Source organism: Artibeus jamaicensis, unplaced genomic scaffold (genome assembly GCF_021234435.1).
Source record: "Artibeus jamaicensis isolate MK-2021 breed Jamaican fruit bat unplaced genomic scaffold, CSHL_Jam_final scaffold_916, whole genome shotgun sequence".
Lineage (NCBI taxonomy): Eukaryota > Metazoa > Chordata > Mammalia > Chiroptera > Phyllostomidae > Artibeus > Artibeus jamaicensis.
Genome location: NW_026522059.1, coordinates 372,865 through 391,600, shown reverse-complemented (window position 1 = coordinate 391,600; position 18,736 = coordinate 372,865). Strand labels below are relative to the sequence as shown.

At 54.4% G+C, this 18,736-nt stretch overlaps 1 protein-coding gene across 3 annotated transcripts; it reads left to right on the top strand.

Moving 5' to 3' along the window:
* Positions 1-87: 87 nt before the first annotated feature.
* On the top strand, positions 88-18,417 carry HSF1 (heat shock transcription factor 1). 3 transcript variants are annotated; one of them, XM_037166537.2, is made up of 14 exons: positions 88-377; positions 13,239-13,347; positions 13,730-13,866; positions 14,095-14,219; positions 15,385-15,460; positions 15,534-15,595; positions 15,683-15,779; positions 15,865-15,998; positions 16,084-16,350; positions 16,706-16,792; positions 17,537-17,642; positions 17,715-17,774; positions 17,859-17,928; positions 18,009-18,417. In XM_037166537.2, exons 1-14 carry the CDS (start codon positions 261-263, stop codon positions 18,212-18,214), a joined length of 1,653 nt encoding a protein of 550 aa, XP_037022432.2. In that variant the 5' UTR covers positions 88-260; the 3' UTR covers positions 18,215-18,417. The 3 variants fall into 3 exon arrangements, with proteins under 3 accessions (XP_037022432.2, XP_037022434.2, XP_037022433.2); XM_037166539.2 differs by lacking the exon at positions 16,706-16,792; XM_037166538.2 differs by lacking the exon at positions 17,715-17,774.
* The last annotated feature ends 319 nt before the right edge of the window (positions 18,418-18,736 follow it).

The following is an 18,736-nucleotide window of genomic DNA, read 5'->3' as shown; positions in this document are numbered from 1 at the left end:
CAGGCGTACGGTGTCCGGGGCGGAGCCTGGGGCCGAAGATCAGGGCGGGGCCGGCGTGCGCGCGCCGCCTGGACGCAGAAGGGTGGTGCCGGCGTGTACGCGCCCGTCGCAAGATGGCGGCGGCCATGCTGGGCCTTGGTACTGTGTGTGCGCATCGGGCAGCGACGGCGTGGCCCGCCCCGCAGACACGGCGGCGGCGCTAGCTCGGCCCTGACCTCTCTTTGCGGTCGCTACTTCTGTCTTTTTCCGCCTTGCCCAGTATGGATCTGCCCGTGGGCCCTGGCGCGGCGGGACCCAGCAACGTCCCGGCCTTCCTGACCAAGCTGTGGACCCTCGTGAGCGACCCAGACACCGACGCGCTTATCTGCTGGAGTCCGGTGAGGAGGGACGCGCTCTCGGGAAGGGTAGTGCAGGCCCCCGCTTCTGTCGCCCGGTGTGGGGGCGGGAGGCGGAAAAGCATTCGGGGCCCTCTCCTTGCCGGTTCCTCTCCGCGCCAATTTTCCCGGGATAGAGAGGGAGGGAGGACCTCTCTTGGGCTTTTGCTAAGTGTTGGACAACTACGGAGGTGCGCCTGTTCTTTAACCGTTTCGCTAGAAAACGTTATTTTCCAAGTGGCCTTCTCTATCTTCCCAAATGAGTTACGAATTGTGTGATCGGCCCCTATTCGGAAAAAATTTAGAACTTAGCCCATGAATCTGCAGGCGTTGGATGAATCTAGTGCAAAAAAGAAAGCGAGTGCAAAGAAAGTGAAACATCGTGAAGTTCGGGTTGGTCTCAAGCCCGTGTCCAGATACCACAGCTGGGGTTCCGAGAGCAGCTTCGCTTTTCATTCCTCACAGGGCGTCTTTATCCCCGTCCCTGTGCCCAGTTGCCTGGCAGCAGGCTTGTTTACATGGGCTGACCCTGCCAGACCCTTGCAGCTCCGGTCTGCAGAGGTAAATTAGAGACTGTCTGAAGTTGGACAAGAGAACCTGCTCCCCACGTCTTGCTGTCACGGCGAGTCCCTGCGAAGGCCAGAGCCGAAGCCCAGGGTCGGCAAATGCATGGCCTCTAGAAAGGCAGTCCTGGTCGTGCTGGGGCTCCCTGTGCCTCAGACCTGCCGTCCCTGCTGAAGGCCAAAATGTGTGTGCCAGCCGGCAGGGCGGGGCTTCTCCGACTCTGCTAAGTCCTAGGTTCTACTTCCCTTCCCCACTCTTAAGCCATCAGGAATGAAGGAAAACCACGACTGAAGCTATCCCTGAGGTAGAGAGACCAGGTTCTCTCACTCTTAGGTTGTCTGTTTGCTGAAGCTCCACTCTGCCCCAAGAGTTAAAATGAAGAGACTAGAAATCACGTGGCATTCCTGGTGGAGACGCTTTCCCTTGGCCCCAGCTTTGTCTCTGTGTGGGTGTTCCCCATTCCCCTGGACCTGTCTCTTCACTGGCAGCACATGTCCCAGAGAGGGTCAGGGTGCTTTCCCACAGGCTATCTGTCACGTTAGCACCATCCCCTTGTTCTAGACCTTGAACTTTCCAGACCAGAAGACATGGCCCCACCTTTCTGTCTTCCCTTATTCTGCCGCCTTCTCCTTCTCCTTTCCCTGAACTCTCAAGGAACACTCTTACCCAGTTTGGGGAAGCAGTGTCAGAGTTCCTCTGGGGTATTCCAAGTTAAATTATACTGTGATGATCTGTCTTGCCCCTTAATTTGCTTGATGTTTCTGCTTAGAGATTGTGGGGTGTGTAGGTGGGGTGCTGCCTGCGTACTCCCTGGACCCATGGTCTGTGTCCCAGGCAAGTCTTGGGTCAGGAAAGTCCAGCATCATCAGGCCTGTGACAGCCTCCACTCCACACCAGCCATGAGCCCTATTGGCGAGTTCTTTGTGGGGGAATGAAGAGCCAGCAGGAGCTCGAGGGTTTGACCATACCTGGCCTGTTCACACGTTGGCAGGGTGCGCTGGGGGCTTGTGCCAAAATGAGTACAGAAACCAAGCACTAGCTCGAGGACAGAAGGAAGCCCTTTTCTAGGCTTGCCGGGGGCTGGCTGTGGAGCTGCTGTGCTAGAGGAGGGAGGTGGTCCTGTGCCTGCGGCCTCCAGGATGCCCACACGAGCCCTACAGCCTCTGCCAGAAGTGTTTGCACAGGGTCTCATGTAGACTCATGGCCCAGAGCCTGGCTGCCTTCCCCTTTGTACTGGAAGTTTTCTCACTCTTTTGCCAAGGGAAACTCTGGTTTGCTACAGAAGACAAGGGGAGATCAGAGGCTGGTTCTCAAGGCTGAATAACTGGCTCAGGGTGGGGGGTGCTTCCAGCCCCAGAGACTCTGGCCAGAGGGGTTAGGTCTGGATTGCATTGTTCATGCTCTGCCCAGCAGGAGGGACAAGTCAACAGGTCACTGCCCAAATCTTTGTCCAGTTACAGATGCACTTGTTGTGGCGCCCCAGTTGAATAGGCTCGTCCCCAGACAGGTCCTGCAGCTCGCCCTGGGGAGGGGACTTGATGACATGAGCCGCCACTCCTGGCCTAAGTTTGTGCTGCTCCCCTTGCCTCCGTGCCCCGGCATGTGCCACCAGTCAGGCCTGTGTCAGCTGAGAAGCAGGGCCAGGATAAGGCCGGGAAGCACTTGGGCACAGTTTAAGGTCCACCTGCACTTGGAGGCCCTGCTTAACTTTGGCCCCTGGTGGCTCTCAGGCCTCACCGTAGTCCTGGCCTAGTTGGTATACTTCTTGGCTCTTTGGAAGCAGGAATGACCCTGACAGTTGTGTGCAGATGGTCACCAAGGCTGGGTCTCTGGTCAGAGAGTCTAGAGCAGACCAGTTCCTGCAGCTGGGTCCTTAACTCCCAGAGACCACTGGAAGAACTGGCCTAGTCACACCTGGGCACTCAGCTGCCCTTGGACCATTTTCAGAGCTTTCACGGCCTGCGGGTCCACCCCACCTCCACCGCTTTAGCAGGTTGAGGCCCGCAAGCCTGCCCAGCCCATTCTCAGACAGCTGGCAGGATCCAGCAGGTCCTATGGGCTCCGCCCTTGGGGGTGTGGCAGTTGACCCAAAGTGCTGAATGAGTGCCCCAGGTTCCAGCACCCCAGGAACAAAATGTGAGGTGCGCTGCCGGGCTGGAGGCTCCCAGTGCCTCCCTGAGCCGGCGCGGCTTCAGTGATGACGGCCCAGCCGTAGCACAGCTGTCCTTGTTCAACTCCCTGTGTGCAGCACGAGGCTGAGCCCTCTGTGTATTGCCCATCCCCTTCGCTGCAGACATTCCCAGCAGTCCTCCCAACGTGTGTGAGACCCACCTAAAGCAGTGCTTAATGGGAACTAAATGAGCGTCTTAGGAAATAAGAATGGCTTCTAAGCTTCCACCCTAAACAGAAAACAGAGCAGAATGAACCTGCAGCAAGCAGAAGGAAGGCAATAATGAAGACAGCAGAAGAAATCAGTGACACTACAATAAAAGAATTCAGCCCTGGCTGGTGTAGCTCAGTGGATTGAGCACGGACCTGCGAACCAAAGGATCGCGGTTCGATTCCCACTCAGGGCACATGCCCGGGTTGCAGGCCAGTTCCCAGCAGGGGACACGTGAGAGGTAACCATACATTGATGTTTCTCTCCCTTTCTCGTTCCCTTCCCCTCTAAAGATCAATAAATAAAATCTTAAAAAAAAAATTTTTTTAATTCAAAAACTGGTTCTTTATAGCATGACTGACAAAGAGAAGACAGAGAGGAGCAGCGTCAGGAACAAACAAGCCTGGTCACTGCAGACCCCCAGACAGGACAAGGGTGGGGAGGGGATGTGTGAGCAGCTCTTTGGTAACACAGGCAACATGCACCAATTCCTTGAAAAACTCACCCAAAGTGAAATATAACCTTAATGATCCTGAATCTATGAAAGAAATTGAATTCCTAATTATAAATCTTCCTAAAAAGAAATCTCCAAGCCCGAATAATTTTACAGGCAAACTCAAACTTTCAAAGAGGAAATAACACCAGTGGTATGCATTTTTCCCCAGAAGAGCAGAGGGAGGAACTGTGCAGCTCATTCTGTTGAGGCAGGCGCTACCCTGGTACCAACGTCAGACAAAGACGGTCCCGGAAAACTGCAGACCAGTGTTTCCCTCGGTGTCTGTGGTAAAAGATAAGCAAGTCAGGAATGATGTCACAACACATGGGATTTATTCCAAGAATGCAAGGGTGGTTCAAAATTTTTTTAGTTATTCAGTTTAAAAGATCTAAAGAAAAAAGACTGCATGATCATATTATTTGATACAGAAAAAGCACGTGACAAAATTTGACAATCGTGATATTTTTTTAAAAGCCCTAGGAGTAGCAGGGAACTTTCTCAGCCTGGTCCCAATAGGTCTGCAGGAACAGCTGCGCCCAGCGTCAGACTCGGTGGTGACGAGGGACAGCTGCCCCCCCCCCCGTGGGCCACGCCCACTCAGGGTCGCCTCTGCTTCTCATGAGCATTGCACTGCAGGTCTCACCCCGCACCTTAGGAGCGTTCAAAAAGAAATAAAGGTGCATATGTGTTATTACGTGAAAGGTATATGTAAAGTAAAACGGTCTTGATTCTCAAATAGCATGAATGTCTATGTAGAAAATCCTAAAAAGTAAAATAATAAGCCCTGGCTGGCATAGCTCAGTGGATTGAGCGCAGGCTGCGAACCAAAGGGTTGCAGATTTGATCCCCAGTCAGGGCACATGCCTGGGTTGCGGGCCAGTTCCCAGCAGGGGACACATGAGAGGTAACCATACATTGCTATTTCTCTCTCTCTCTCTCTTTCTCCCCCCCTTCCCTCTCTATAAATAAATAAATAAAAATTTTTAAAAATAATAAAATATACAACTTTATTTTCTTGTATTTCTAAACATACAACTTTAAAAAGAAAACCCTAAGGAATCTACAAATACTTCTAGAACTAAAAATGAATTTCGCTTACATTTCTGTATACTAAATGAATGATGGGAAGTTGATATTTTTAATATCATTTACAATTGCTCAAAAAAGTACTTAAATACAAATCTAATAAAAACAAGTGAGGGTCTGTAAAGTACAAAACAAGAAGAGCATTTATGAAAGAAAGCAAAGGTGGCCTACGGAAGTGGAGAGTCCTGCCATGTTCATGAATGTATTTGAAAGAAAGTGTGGGGTGTGCTCAGACCTCGTTTTTTTTAATGCTCTTCACTGTGCCCCCTTCCCCTCCCCCCGTGGGGTCCCGGGTCCCCTCTTTTCTATGCCCTCCATCTTTTGTAATCTCTGTCAGTCTGTTTGCACTTGCTGAGTCTTTATTGTGCAGTTCATCCTTCTAGTAAATTCTAACTTACTGTACTTTCAACTCAGAATTTCCATTCAGTTCCTCTATACAACTGGGACCTCTTTATTGTTACTGTCCGACAAGGTGTTACTGCGACACCTTTCTTCACAATGTTGTGGGTGTTTTTTTTAAGATTTTACTTATTTATTTTTAGAGGGGGTGAAGAGAAGGAGAAAGATAGGGAGAGAAACATCAATGTGTGGTTGCCTCTCACGGGGCCCCTACTGGGGGCCTGGCTGGAAACCCAGACATGTGCCCTGACTGGGAATCAAACCAGCAACCCTTTGGTTCACAGGCCAGAACTCAGTCCACTGAGCCACACATTTATTGTTTCTTTACATGCCTTGTAAATTTTTTTTTTAACTACATATTAGGCCTGGGTAGCACAGTTGGCTAGAGCGTTGTCCCAATACCACGCTTGTAGGTTTGATCCCCAGTTAGGGCACATACAAAATCAACCAACGAACTCGTAAATGAGTGGAGTGACAAAAATTTGATGTTTCTCACTAGAAAATGTTTTTTAAAAAAGAGGGAAAAAGAAAAAAACTACGTTTTGGATAACTTAGTACTTCCAGGTAGTCTCCACCCTGTCCCCGCCAGCAAGCTCGGTCTGCTGTTTCTTGCCGCTTTGTCTTGGCCTGGGCTGGGCCGTCTTAGCAGGGCCTGCTTCCTCTTTCCTGATCTCGGAGCTGGCTGCCTGCTGCCAGCCTCTAGACGCCGTCGCCACTGCCTGGCCATCCGGGTTCTGACGGTGTCCCAGGGCAGACACGGCTTAGCAGCCTGACCCGAATTAAGTTTGGGGGGCGGTAGGTTTGGGGTCAGCCTCTGAGGTCTCTTCCGACGCCGGAGAGCTCTTAGTTGTCCCCGTCCTGTGTGGACCGGCTGGCCCCGGTTTGGCTTCTTGCTCTTCACTTCAGATAACCCGTTGTTTTCCAGAGCACCCTGGGCTTGAACTGTCACACCCTGCCTTTCGAGTAAAGTGAGCTCCCTTGGGGCGGGCCGCGGAGAGCTCTGCCTCTGGCCGGCACTGCTCTGGGTGCTGTGCAGGGCGGTAGCCCCGTCTTCTCTGCTTGTGTGGCCCAGCACGGGGCCCAGCGCCCCTCCCCCCCGCTCGCTGGGTGAGGGTGACAAGAGCCGCGGTGCTCTCGGCCGGCCATGCCTGCCTCAGAGCCTCCATTCCATGGGCGGGGGGAGATGGAGACCGGGACCCTGTCTCTTGGTTGCAACCGCCAAGCACTTTGCCTGTTCACCTTGGAGCTGCATCAGGTGAAAAGGGCTGTGACCCGCGCTCTCCGGGCACATAGTCGGCCTCGACTGAGACTGAGGGGAGAGGCGTGCCGGTCCTCTGGGCTGCAGCTCCCACGCCGCGGGCTTTTGGTAGATTTTCCCGAGGAAATGCTGCTGCTTCTGTTGCGAAGACTGGGTTAACTAAATAACTTCTGCTTGCCTCACGCAGAAGGGCCTCGGGGGTCTGCTCTCACGGCCATCCCAGACTGGAAGTTGCTCCTTTGTTTTCTTTCTTTTCGAATTTTATTTACTTACTTTTTTTAGACTTATTTTTAGAGAGAGAGGGAGGGAGAGAAACCGCCTCTCTCTGTGCCCACAGCCCAGGCACGTGCCCCGACCGGAAGTTGGACCGCAGCCTCCTCCCGGCCTCGGGCCTCTGCGCTCCGGCAGCAGCCAGCTGTTTGCCCTGCCGAGCGCCCTTCGTGCAGAGGGGTCTGTTCTCTCCTGCTGCCTCCAGACTCCGTCTCCATCTTCTGCTCTCTGCACTTTGACTGTTAAGTGTCCAGGTGTAAGTCCCTTTGAGTTTATCTAGCTTCCTGGGTATTTTTCATCAAATTTGGAGAGTTTGGGGGCTGTTATTTTTTCAAATAGTCTTTCTGTTAATTTCCTCTCCTGGGATGCCCATTATGCTCATCTTACGGTTTGGTGGTGTGTCACGTGCCTCCGAGGATCTGTTCGTTCTCCCTCCCTCCCTCCTGTTTCTTGGCCTGGATGACCCCAGTTGGCCTATCTCGGTGTCAAACTCATTTTCACGGGGGGGGGGGGGGGCGGTGTCACGTCTGCCTCAAGGTTGCCTTCAAAGGGCCGAAATAATTTCAGGACTGTATGAGTGTAACTACTTCCCAGTTAAGTGAGCGCTCAGTGCTGCTGCCGCGTGGAAACAAGGTGGTGGCCGGGTTCCACCCACGGGCTGTGTGTTTGCCACCTGTGGCCTGGCTTCGTCTTTGCTGAGTCCTTCTTATCTGTGCTCAAATATGCCTTTATCTCCTCTGAGCAGGGAATTTTATATTATTTTTAATATGTTTTATGGATTATGCTATTACAGTTGTCCCATTTCCACCCCTTTATTCCCCTCCACCCTGCATTTCTGTCCTTTAGTTCATGTTCATGGGTCGTACATCTAAGTTCTTCAGCTTCTACATTTCCCACACTATTCTTGCCCTCCCCTGTCTATTTTCTCCCCATCTATGCTACTTACTCTCTGTACCTTCTCCCCCTTCTCCCCCTCCCACTCCCCTGTTTCTAACCCTCCATGTGACCTCCATGTCTGTGGTTCTGTTCCTGTTCTAGTTATTTGCTTAGTTTGCTTTTTTTTTTTTTTAATTTTAGGTGTGGTTGTTAATGACTGAGTTTGCTATCATTTTACTGTTCGTATTTTTTATCTTCTTTTTCTTAGATAAGTCCCTTTAACATTTCATATAATAAGGGCTTGGTGGTAATGAACTCCTTTAACTTGACCTTACGTGAGAAGCGCTTTATCTGCCCTTCCATTCTAAATGAAAGCTTTGCTGGATAGAGCAATCTTGGATGTAGGTCCTTGCATTTCATGACTTGGAATACTTCTTTCCAGTCCCTTCTTGCCTGCAAGGTCTTTTTTGAGAAATCAGCTCATAGTGTAATGGAAACTCCTTTGTAGGTAACTGTCTCCTTATCTGTTGCTGCTCTTAAGACTCTTTCCTTATCTTTAATCTTGGGTGACATAATTATGATGTGCCTTAGTGTGTGCTTCCTTGGGTCCACCTTCTATGGGACTCTTTGAACTTCCTGGACGTCTATTTCCTTTGCCATATTGTGGAACTTCTCCTTCATTATGTCTTCAAATAAGTTTTCAATTTGTTTCTCTTCCTTTTCTCCTTCTGGCACTCCTATAATTTGGATGTTGGAATGTTTAAAGTTGTCCTGGAGGTTCCTGAGCCTCTCCTCATTTTTTTTAATTCTTGTTTCTTCATTCTGTTCCGGTTGGGTGTTTATTTCTTCCTTCTGCTCCAGACTATTGATTTGAGTCCCAGTTTCCTTCCCATCACTGTTGGTTCCCTGTACATTTTCCTTTATTTCACTTATAGCCTTCATTTTTTTAATCTAATTTGCAACCAAATTCAACTAATTCTGTGAGCATCCTGATCACCATTGCTTTGAACGGTGCATCTGATAGGTTGGCTACTTCTTTTGTCACTTAGTTGTATTTTTTCTGGAGCTTTGATCTGTTCTTTCTTTTGGGCCTTTTTTTTTTTTTTTTTTTTGTCTCGGTGCACCTGTTAGGTAGTGAGCAGCGGAGCCTTAGGTGTTCACTGGGGTGGCAACCCAGTCGCTGCATTGCGAGGCTGACTGTGGGGGAGGGGTCTGAGAGGGAGCAATGGCGCTTACTCCGCTCTCTGCTGGATCTCAGTCCCTTTCCCTGCTTCCCACAAACAAAGTGGGCCCTCTGGTGCTGATTCCCGGGTGGGTGGGCTTGTGTATGTTCTAGGACCCTGTGGGTCTCTCCAAGGTCTCCTGTGAGGCTGGGAGTTTCTCCTGCTGGCCCTTCAACCCCCCCAGGTGTTTTCAATCAGAGGTTTGAGGCTTTATTTCCCCGCTGGGACCCGGGGTTGGGAGGTCTGTCCGGCTCCCCAGCTGTTCCTCCGGTTTCTCCAGGGAGTGTGGCACCGCCTGCTGCGGCCGCGCCCGCCCTGATCCTCTCTGCCCGGCTGCCGGGCTCCGCCCCTCTGCTGGTCCAGATGGGTGTTTCTTCCTCAACTCCTTGGTTGTCGGACTTCCATACAGTTCGATTTTCTGTCAGTTCTGGTTTATTTTCGTTTTTCAGTTGTTGGTGTCCTTCTTTTGGTTGTGTGAGGAGCCATGGTGTGTCTACCTATACCTCCATCTTGGCCGGAAGTTCTGAGCAGGGAATTTTAACTCTTGACTAGTTTTTATTTGGTTTATTTTTATAATTTGTCTCTCTACTGTTAAATTCTATTCTGTGACATACTCTCATACTTTCCTTTATTTCTTTAAGTGCAGCTTTGTTTTGGTATTTGAACATATTTGAAAAACCTGGCTTCAAGTCTCTGTCTAGCCCTGGCTGGTGTGGCTCAGTGAATTGAGTGCAGGCCTGAGAACTTAAGGGTCATCGGTTCAATTCCCCGTCAGGGCGCATGCCTGGGTTTCAGGCCAGGGCCCCATCGGGGTGCTTCAGAGGCAGCCACACAGTGATGTTTCTCTCCCTTTCTTTCTCCCTCGCTATGCCTCTTTCTGAAAATAAATAAAAATAAAATCTAAAAAAAAAGTCTTTGTCTAGTAAGTCAAACATCAGAGCTTCCACCAGAGCGTTTTCCCTTGATTGCTTTTTTTCCTGCTGTGGGCCTTAACCTCATTTCTTCACGTGTCTCATAATTTTTTGTGAAAAATTAGACTTTCAGTTAACATAATGTGAACTATACTAAACTCTGGATATCAAAATCTGCCCTCCTCGCCCCCAGGATTCCTTGTAGTTGCCGTTTGTTCAGTGACTGTTACAGCCTGAGCCGCACGAGACCACCAAAGTCTGTGTGCATTTGGCTCAGTGGCCAGGTGGTGAAGGAGACAGAAATGTCCTCAAACCCTTGGAACCAGGAACCCTCCCGGGTGGCCTTTGTTTTCTGCTTTCTCAGAGCCCCCGGGTCAGCCCCCCGGAGCGAGAGCTTGGGGCTCCCTGAGGCGGCGCAGATGCCTGGCAGGTAGCTCCCACGCCCTTCTCCCATCTCATCCCCTGGCTCTTCCTTTTAAGTTTTCCAGTGAGCCTGTTCTTTGCCCCAGAGGTGGTCTGCTGTGTTGGGCAGCCGCAAGGTGTAAAAATTAAACATCCCTAGGGAAAAGGCTTTTTATGCAGAGAGCTTCGAGTCAAATCAAACCAACAGTGAAGCAAGCAAAAGCTCATTTAAATGACTTAGTCTCTGGAAATTGTCAGAAAGGCATATAACAAAAGGATTTAAAATTTGTTTTTTGTATTTATTTTAGTGAGAGAAAGGTTTGTTGTTCCACTTATTTATGCATTCATTGGTTGATTCTTGAATGTACCCTGACTGGGAATCGAACCCACAACCTTGGTGTATCAGGCGGCACTCTAACCAACTGAGCTAGCCAGCCAGGGAAGAAGCAGCATTTATTCAACAAAGTAGGAACAGTGAATCTATAGCACTTGAGCCACAACCCTTTGTTAGTTAGTTAGTTAATTAATTAATTAATTAATCATTAATTTTTAGATTTTATTTCTCTTTAGAGGGGAAGGGAAAGAGAGAGGGAGAGAAATATTGATTGCCTTCGTGCATCCCCTTCGTGCCTCCCCTGCTGGGAACTGGCCTGCACCCAGGCATGTGCCCTGACTGGGAATCGAACTGCAATCCTTTGGTTCACAGGCCCGCACTCAATCCACTGAGCTACACCAGCCAGGGCTGCTTGCTGTATTTATTTATTTATTTATTTATTTATTTTTTTAAAAGATTTTTATTTATATATGGGAGAGGACAAGGGAGGGAGAAAGAGAGGGAGAGAAACATCACTCTGTGGTTGCCTCTTGTGTGCCCCCTGCTGGGAACCTGGCCCATAACCCAGGCATGTGCCTGACTGGGAATTGAACAGACGACCTTTTGGTTCAGAGGCTGCCACTCAGTCCTCTGAGCCACACTAGCCAGGGTGTTTTTGCTTCAATGTCCACATATACATCTGTCTGGAAAAAATCCAGCCATTGTTAAAATAACAATAATGGTTTGCATGACATCAGTGTAACCTGGCAGCCAAGGATTGTGGACTGGAATGCACATGTGTGAACAATGACTTCACTGTACTAGTCAGTGGGGGAGGTAGACACCGTTGAGTGAGCACGTGACTGTGTGGCCACCACATTCAAAGTGACTGAGTGAATAATGACTCTGCATCGGACTTTGCATCAAGCTTGATTTGAGTTTCCTTTGGGAAACTGTTCAGGTGACTCAGAGGCTGCAGCCGTGGGTACCTGCTGGCTGGCAGCTTCATCACAGCTCTCTGCATCACGGCTCCTGCAGTGTTTTTTGGTGAACCATCAAATCACCCCAGCGACTCAGCACCCCTTACAGCCCAAATTCAGTGTCCTGCGACTTCTGGCTTTTCCCAAAACCAAAATCATCTTTGAAGGGGAGGAGACTTCAGACTGTTGACGAGATTCAGGAAAATATGACGGGGCAGCTGATGGCGATTAGAAGAACTTGAGGTCCCCAGGTGCCTACTTTGAAGGGGACTGAGTCGTCATTGCCTCGTACAATGTTTCTGGTATCTTGTATCTTCAACAAATGTCTGTTTTTCCGACTACATGGCTGGATTCCTGCTGGAGAGACCTTGTACGTAGACACTGACAGGTAGCGTCCAGCCCTGGAGCAACACTGGGGGGTCACTGTGGCTCGTTCCTGCCTGAACACTGGGGCACCCAGGAGAACCCAGAACCATCTTCTGGAGGGCGGGCCTCTTGTACTCCAGGCTGCTCCGCTAGGCGAGTGTTGTAGGAACCCGTCTGGGTCGGTGCAGCAGCTGGTGTTGTCAGAGGCTGAGTTCATTCGGCCGTGGTGCCTTTTTAAATTTTTTTAATTTTAATTTTTATTATTACTTTTAAAATATTTTCAACACATTTGCCCATTTCATGATGGGCGGTTTTATGAGTGCACCTGCCCACACGGTGCTGAGCGTTCAGCAGTTTTTGACCAAAAATGGCGTGAGCCCTGTGCTCCACCCTCCCCATTCACCTGATCTCACCCCAAGAAACTTTTGTTTGTTTGTTTCCTGGATGAAAAAATTTCTTAAAGGGAAGATGTTTTGCCAGTAAGGAAGCGGCAAAACAGAAAGCAGCAGAAGTGCTAATAGACATCAAAACCAATGAGTTCAGCCCTGGCTGGTGTGGCTGAGTGGGTTGCAGGCCAGGTCCCCAATAGGGGGCGCTCAAGAGGCAACCACAGTGATTTTTCTCTTCCTCTCTTTCCCAATCAATCAATCAAAAAAATCTTTTAAAAAAAAGTAATGAGTTCAGAGACTGTTTTGCGCAGTGGAAAAAACATCTCGGTAGGTGTATTGCATCCAATGGAGAGGACTTTGAAGGGGACTGGACTTTAAACGTGTCAGAATAAATGCACAGTGTTTTACCAATAAATTCTGGGGGCGTTGGGTCTTCTAGCCTATTTATCCCCTTCCCTGGCAGGGGGAGCCTGCTCCCAGTGTCCTTCGCACACTCACAGGGGCACACGGGTTGTCTGTCCGCACCCTGCACCAGCTCAGAGTCAGGCCTGACGCCTCTTGTGACAAGAAATAGGAGAATGTGATGCCGGGGTTTCATACAGTCTGTGCTCACATCAGATGCCAAGTGGAAAGTGCGTTTGCATTTCTGAGCACTGTTTTCCTCCAGAGTAACTAAAATTAGGTCCCCATATTCTTGGCTGCTTAATTTGGGGTCTTAGCTATTTGTAGGATGAGTTTGTTGATTAACGTTATTGTGGGGTCCCCTAAAGAAGGAGCCTGAAATTCCCTGGAGTTTCATGAGTGTGAGCTTGGCACTGAAGAAGCTGTGTGATCCCGGGGTGGGGCTCCCATGGCCCCGGCCCTGCAGTACTGGAGTGTGGCTTCCCCCGCTTGTGGAGGACGCACGTCCTACCCACCAGCTGAGTGTGGCCCCCACGTGTCTCCTGGCAGAGTGGGAACAGCTTCCACGTGTTCGACCAGGGCCAATTTGCCAAGGAGGTGCTGCCCAAGTATTTCAAGCACAGCAACATGGCCAGCTTCGTGCGGCAGCTCAACATGTGTGAGTGCCACCCCGGGCGCGCATGGCGGGTCGCAGGGTGCCGGCACAGTGGGCCTGCCTGTGGTGGAAGGCGCAGCCTCCAGGTTTGGTCCCTATGCTGGCCAGGGGCAGGCCTGGCGCCCATGCACCTGGGGGCCCAGGGTCCTTGGAGGAGCAGAAGCCCCAGCCAGTGGTGGTCACACCTGGTGGGGAGGGGCTGCTGCGTGGGGCTGGGTCACTTGGAGCCAGAGTGCCCGGCCACTGCAGGCAGGGGCTCCGAGACGGCCGTGCTGGGCACGAGGGGGCCTCCCTTGGTCCTCCAGTGGGGCCTGGCTTGGCCAGGCTGTCAAGGGGGCTGTGCCCCTGACCTGAGGCAGAGCTGCCCTCACCCCACCCCGTGCAGACGGCTTCCGGAAGGTGGTCCACATCGAGCAGGGCGGCTTGGTCAAGCCGGAGAGGGACGACACTGAGTTCCAGCACCCGTGCTTCCTGCGAGGCCAGGAGCAGCTGCTTGAGAACATCAAGAGGAAAGTGACGAGCGTGAGTAGCCAGCCTCCCCGACCTCCCTCTGGGTGGTGCGGGGAAGCCCTGTGCACTGGGCCCTGATGGGCCCCTCCCTGCCTGTCCACCCTGGACCCCTGTTGATGGCCCTGTCAGCCGCTGCAGTGAAGGCCATCTCCAGGCCACAGCCCCTTGGCCCTTTCCCGTGTCCCACGCCTCCCCTCTTCCGGAGGTGCCACCGCAGTGACCCTCCCTGTGGGGACCCAGGTGTCCACCCTGAAGAGCGAGGACATAAAGATTCACCAGGACAGTGTCACCAAGCTGCTGACCGACGTGCAGTTGATGAAGGGGAAGCAGGAAAGCATGGACTCCAAGCTCCTGGCCATGAAGCAGTAGGTCCCACAGAGAAGGGGTGACGGGGGGCGCGGGCGCCACTGGGAGTCCGCCACTCTGTGTGGGGCCCCTCCCACCACCAGCCTCCTGTAGTGTGTGGCGGCTCCTCCGGGCCAAACACAGGAGTGTGCCTTGCACGCCCTCAGGCCCCTGCCCCTCAGCCTCCTGTCCGGCGTCCGGCAGGTGGGCTCTGAGCTCTGGCTTTACCCTTAGGCTGTTCACACCAGTCCTCCGGGCCCTCCCCACAGGCCAGCGTGGCCAGGCCCCTCCTGCTGGTTCCCACTGTCCCTGGCATCACTCTGCTCAGGTGTCACTTCTCCAGCTTATTCCCACCTCAGGCCTGGGGAGCTAGAAATACTTGTGGGGCTTTCTAGAACCCCTGCTCCTGGCGACCGCATAACCAGCCCTGTGTCTTCCACTCCAGCCAGAACCTTTAGGAAGGCCAGCTTGGGTTTCCTCCCATGGACGAGAGCCCTGAAAACCTCAGGGACACCAACCCTGGTGTGTCTGTCTTTGGCTCAGTGTGACCTCTTGGCTCGGGGCAGGTCCTCCTGACCCCCATGTCATGGAAGTGGCTCCTGGGCTCTGGCTGGGGACCGGTGGGTGCGCTTGGCCTTTCAGACATGGGCACCTCTCAGGGTGAGGCCTGGAGGGTCGAGTTGGTGTCAGGAAGATGTTGGGGCTGGGGGGGCTGGCCCACCGGAATGGAAGCACATGCTCAGGTGGCTGTTCCCACCCTTGGGGCCACCTCTGAGCCATTCCCAGGCCCTCAGCCCCGCCAGAGGGACAGCTGTGCAGCCTGGAGAGCTGGCCTGGCACTGTCCCTCTGGCCTCCTCTCCTTCCCTCAGGCTCAGTCTTGGGTAGAGGTGAGGGAGGCGATGGGGGCCGTGCCCAAGGGTCCGCCTCCTCGAGTGTCCAGGAAAGCTCCGTGGGGCTCAGCCTGGGTCCTGGGTGCAGGCAGCGCACCCGAGCCCCGTCTGACCTCAGCCCCCAGCTGAGCCCCCGTGACCCTGTGTGTGTCCTCCCCTTGTGGGGTCGAGCCAGCACTGTTTGGTCACCACCAGCCCTGCGCCTGCCCCAGGTGGGGGTGGGGTGTCTGTAGAGCCCCTGCAGTCCGGGGCTCCTGGAGTCCCGCCTCACGACCATGCCCTGGTCTGTTGCAGTGAGAACGAGGCCCTGTGGCGGGAGGTGGCCAGCCTGCGGCAGAAGCATGCCCAGCAGCAGAAAGTCGTCAACAAGGTATGTGGTGGGCCAGCAGGGTGCCTGCTGGTCCCTGTCCCCGGCCAGGCTGACTGCGCTTCTCCCCCCACAGCTCATCCAGTTCCTCATCTCGCTGGTGCAGTCCAACCGGATCCTGGGGGTGAAGAGAAAGATGTGAGGGGCTGGGGGTGCCCGTCCCTCGGCACTGGGGCCTGGGTGCCACCAGGGCCGGGAGACAGCTAACCCCGCCCTCCCCTGCAGCCCCCTGATGCTGAACGACAGCGGCTCGGCACACTCCTTGCCCAAGTATGGCCGGCAGTACTCCCTGGAACCCATCCATGGCTCGGGCCCCTTCTCGGTGAGCTCCAGGCGCCGCAGGCCTGGCTGGGTGAGGCGGGTGCTGCCTCGGCATGAGCCACACATGTCACCTCCTTTGATGGCAGGCTCCGTCCTCGGCCTACAGTGGCTCCAGCCTCTTCTCAGACACCGTTTCCAGCTCTGGACCCATCATCTCGGACATCACTGAGCTGACCTCTGGCAGCCCCTTGGCCTCCCCCAGCAGGAGTGTGGATGAAGGGTGGGGACCTGGTCACCTCCCCAGGGGTCAGAGGAGGGCTGGGCCCAGGGAGGAGCCTGCTGATGTGTGTCTCCCACCCCCACAGGCCCCTGTCAAGCAGCCCCTTGGTGCAAGTCAAGGAGGAGCCCCCAAGCCCTCAGAGCCCTCAAGCGGAGGAGGCAAGTCCCGGGCGCCTGACCACCGTGGTGGAGACGCCCCTGTCCCCAACCTCTCTCATTGACTCCATTCTACGGGAGAGCGAGCCTGCCCCCACCGCCGCAGCCTCACCCCTCACAGATGCGGGGGCCCGGCCCCCCTCCACCCTGCCCGCCTCGTCCCCTGAGAAGTGCCTCAGCGTCGCCTGCCTGGACAAGTGAGTGCTGCTCTCTGCACCCTCTGGACAGGACCTGGCCTCTGGCTAGGACTGTCTGGGGGTGCTCAACACAGGTGTTGCTGGGGGTGAGTCTGTGGACCTGGTCAGAGCTCAGAGCTGGAATGGGGGGGGCGGGAGACTGGAGCCACCCAGGCCTCACCACAGCCTGTCACAGCTGGAGCCAGGAGTGTGTGGCCCGTTACTGCTTGCTTCTAGGCCACCTTGGCTCCAGCTGTCACCTGGTTCTGCTGCCCGACAGAGTCCCTGCCCCAGAGGCCGGGTGTGTGAGGGCGGGGGGTACAGCGCCCGCCCAGCCCCTGCATGCAATGGGGGCTCTTTTCTTTGTATCTTGCAGTTTGACTCACACTCCACAGATGTCTGGGGTCGCCCGCCTCTTCCCCTACCCCTCCTCCTCCTCTCTGCATGGCCGATTCCAGCCAGGGTTAGCGCTGTCCCCACTGGGGAGGGAGGAGGGCTCCGCCAGAGCTCGGGCCCCTCCCCAGCTGTGGACCACTGGGCCCTGCCTGGTTGAATGGGCATCCTGGGCTCTCTGCAGCAGGGGCGGCCACCCCCTCCCCAGGCTCTGGAGCTCAAGCCGGTGCTCCATGTCACTGACTGGTGGGGACAGGCCTCCCAGCCTGGCACAGTGGCTAGCATTCCCTACTGCCTTACGGCCTTGCTTTCTCCCAGGGCAGGGCTGGGCCCTGTGGGAACCTCCAGGAGCCGGCCTGGCCGCTCGTCCGATGGTCCAGGTGTGCCAGGTGGCCCAGGACATTTTCCGTCATGGCCACTGTATTCGGGTGTCTTTTCCCACGGGCACCAGGACAGAGACCAGCCCACCACACACTGAACACAGCTCCTTCCCCACCCCCACTGTCTTCCTGTGCAAAGGCAAGGCTCTGTCAGGCCTGAAAAACTGCCCCGGCCTCTGAACACCGAGCCCTCCTGGGCACCAGTCTGCCCTGGCCCAGCCTGAGGTGCTGCCGTGGACCTTGCAGGACCTGGTGGTGACAGGAGCAGCCAGCATGGCCTGAGCCATTCTCCTCACAGTGGCCAGGCACCCCGGTCCTGTCCACACACATGTCACCCCTCTGGCCTCGAGCGGGGAGGGCGGTGGCTGCAGGGGAAGGCGCCTGGGTGGGGCTGCCCGGGACAGGGCCTCAACTCTCCACTCCCCTCCGGCCAGGGCCGAGCTCAGCGAGCACTTGGACGCCATGGACTCCAACCTGGACAACCTGCAGACCATGCTGACGAGCCACGGCTTTAGCGTGGACACCACCGCCCTGCTGGATGTGAGCCGCCCCCCTCCCCTCCCCATCCTGTCCCGCTTACAGGCAGCGCCTGACTGTCCTCCTCTCTCGCAGTTGTTCAGCCCCTCGGTGCCAGACATGAACCTGCCTGACCTGGACAGCAGCCTGGCCAGTGTGTGTAGAGTGGAGGGGAGGAGGGGGCGGGGGCAGAGAGGAGGGGGACACGCAGGAACCCTCACTGCCCTCCTGTCCCATCAGATCCAGGAGCTCCTGTCTCCCCAGGAGCCCCCCAAGCCTCTTGAAGCAGAGGAACGTAGCCCCGACTCAGGTAAGCAAGGCCACCCCCCCCAACACTCCCACCCCCTGCAGTCCCCCCCTGCCAGCACCATAACCGAGCCTCGCCCCCAGGAAAGCAGCTGGTGCACTACACGGCGCAACCCCTGTTCCTGATGGAGCCGGGCCCTGTGGACGTGGGGAGCAGCGACCTGCCTGTGCTCTTTGAGCTGGGGGAGGGCTCCTACTTCTCGGAGGGGGACGACTATGCCGACGACCCCACCATCTCCTTGCTGACAGGCTCCGAGCCCCCCAAAGCCAAGGACCCCACCGTCTCCTAGAGGGCGCAGGCCTCTGGCCATGACTTGCTTGGGGCTTCACAGCCACACTGGACTGACCAGTACTGTGGGCATTCACGGTCAAATTGTATTCTGGGTTTTTACATGAGTCCCCCTTTCCACTTCTATAGAAATATACAAGTATATTCACAGATGGACGGACGGACGGACGAGACAGGCAGAGATCTATAAAGGACGACTCTACACTTTGGTCTCCTGTGTCCACTTCCTCCCGGGGTGCAATGAGCAAGGGCCTTGGGCCCACCTGGCTCCACCCGACCTGGGCATGCTCATAATTAAAGGGCCTGGGGAGGGGTCATTGCTGCCACACCCCCTCCCAAGGTTTTCCCCACTAGGGGCCCACTTGCCTGTCTTCCCAGCAGAGCACCCTCAGGGTGCTGTGCCAACTTTAGGACAGGAGGAGCTCTAGCCAAAGGGAAGGGGAGGTAGTCCCAGCCCACTGCGTGTCCTGGGCTCTGCTGGCGGTGGGGGGGGAGTGGGGGAGGCACAGCCCCCCTGATGTTT

Excerpts from the sequence above, each read along its gene's own strand:
- HSF1 (XM_037166537.2), top strand. The coding sequence starts at position 261 with ATGGATCTGCCCGTGGGCCCTGGCGCGGCGGGACCCAGCAACGTCCCG. Across the intron at positions 17,643-17,714 it reads ACACCACCGCCCTGCTGGAT|TTGTTCAGCCCCTCGGTGCC; the intron begins GTGAGCCGCCCC and ends CCTCTCTCGCAG. Across the intron at positions 17,775-17,858 it reads TGGACAGCAGCCTGGCCAGT|ATCCAGGAGCTCCTGTCTCC; the intron begins GTGTGTAGAGTG and ends CTGTCCCATCAG.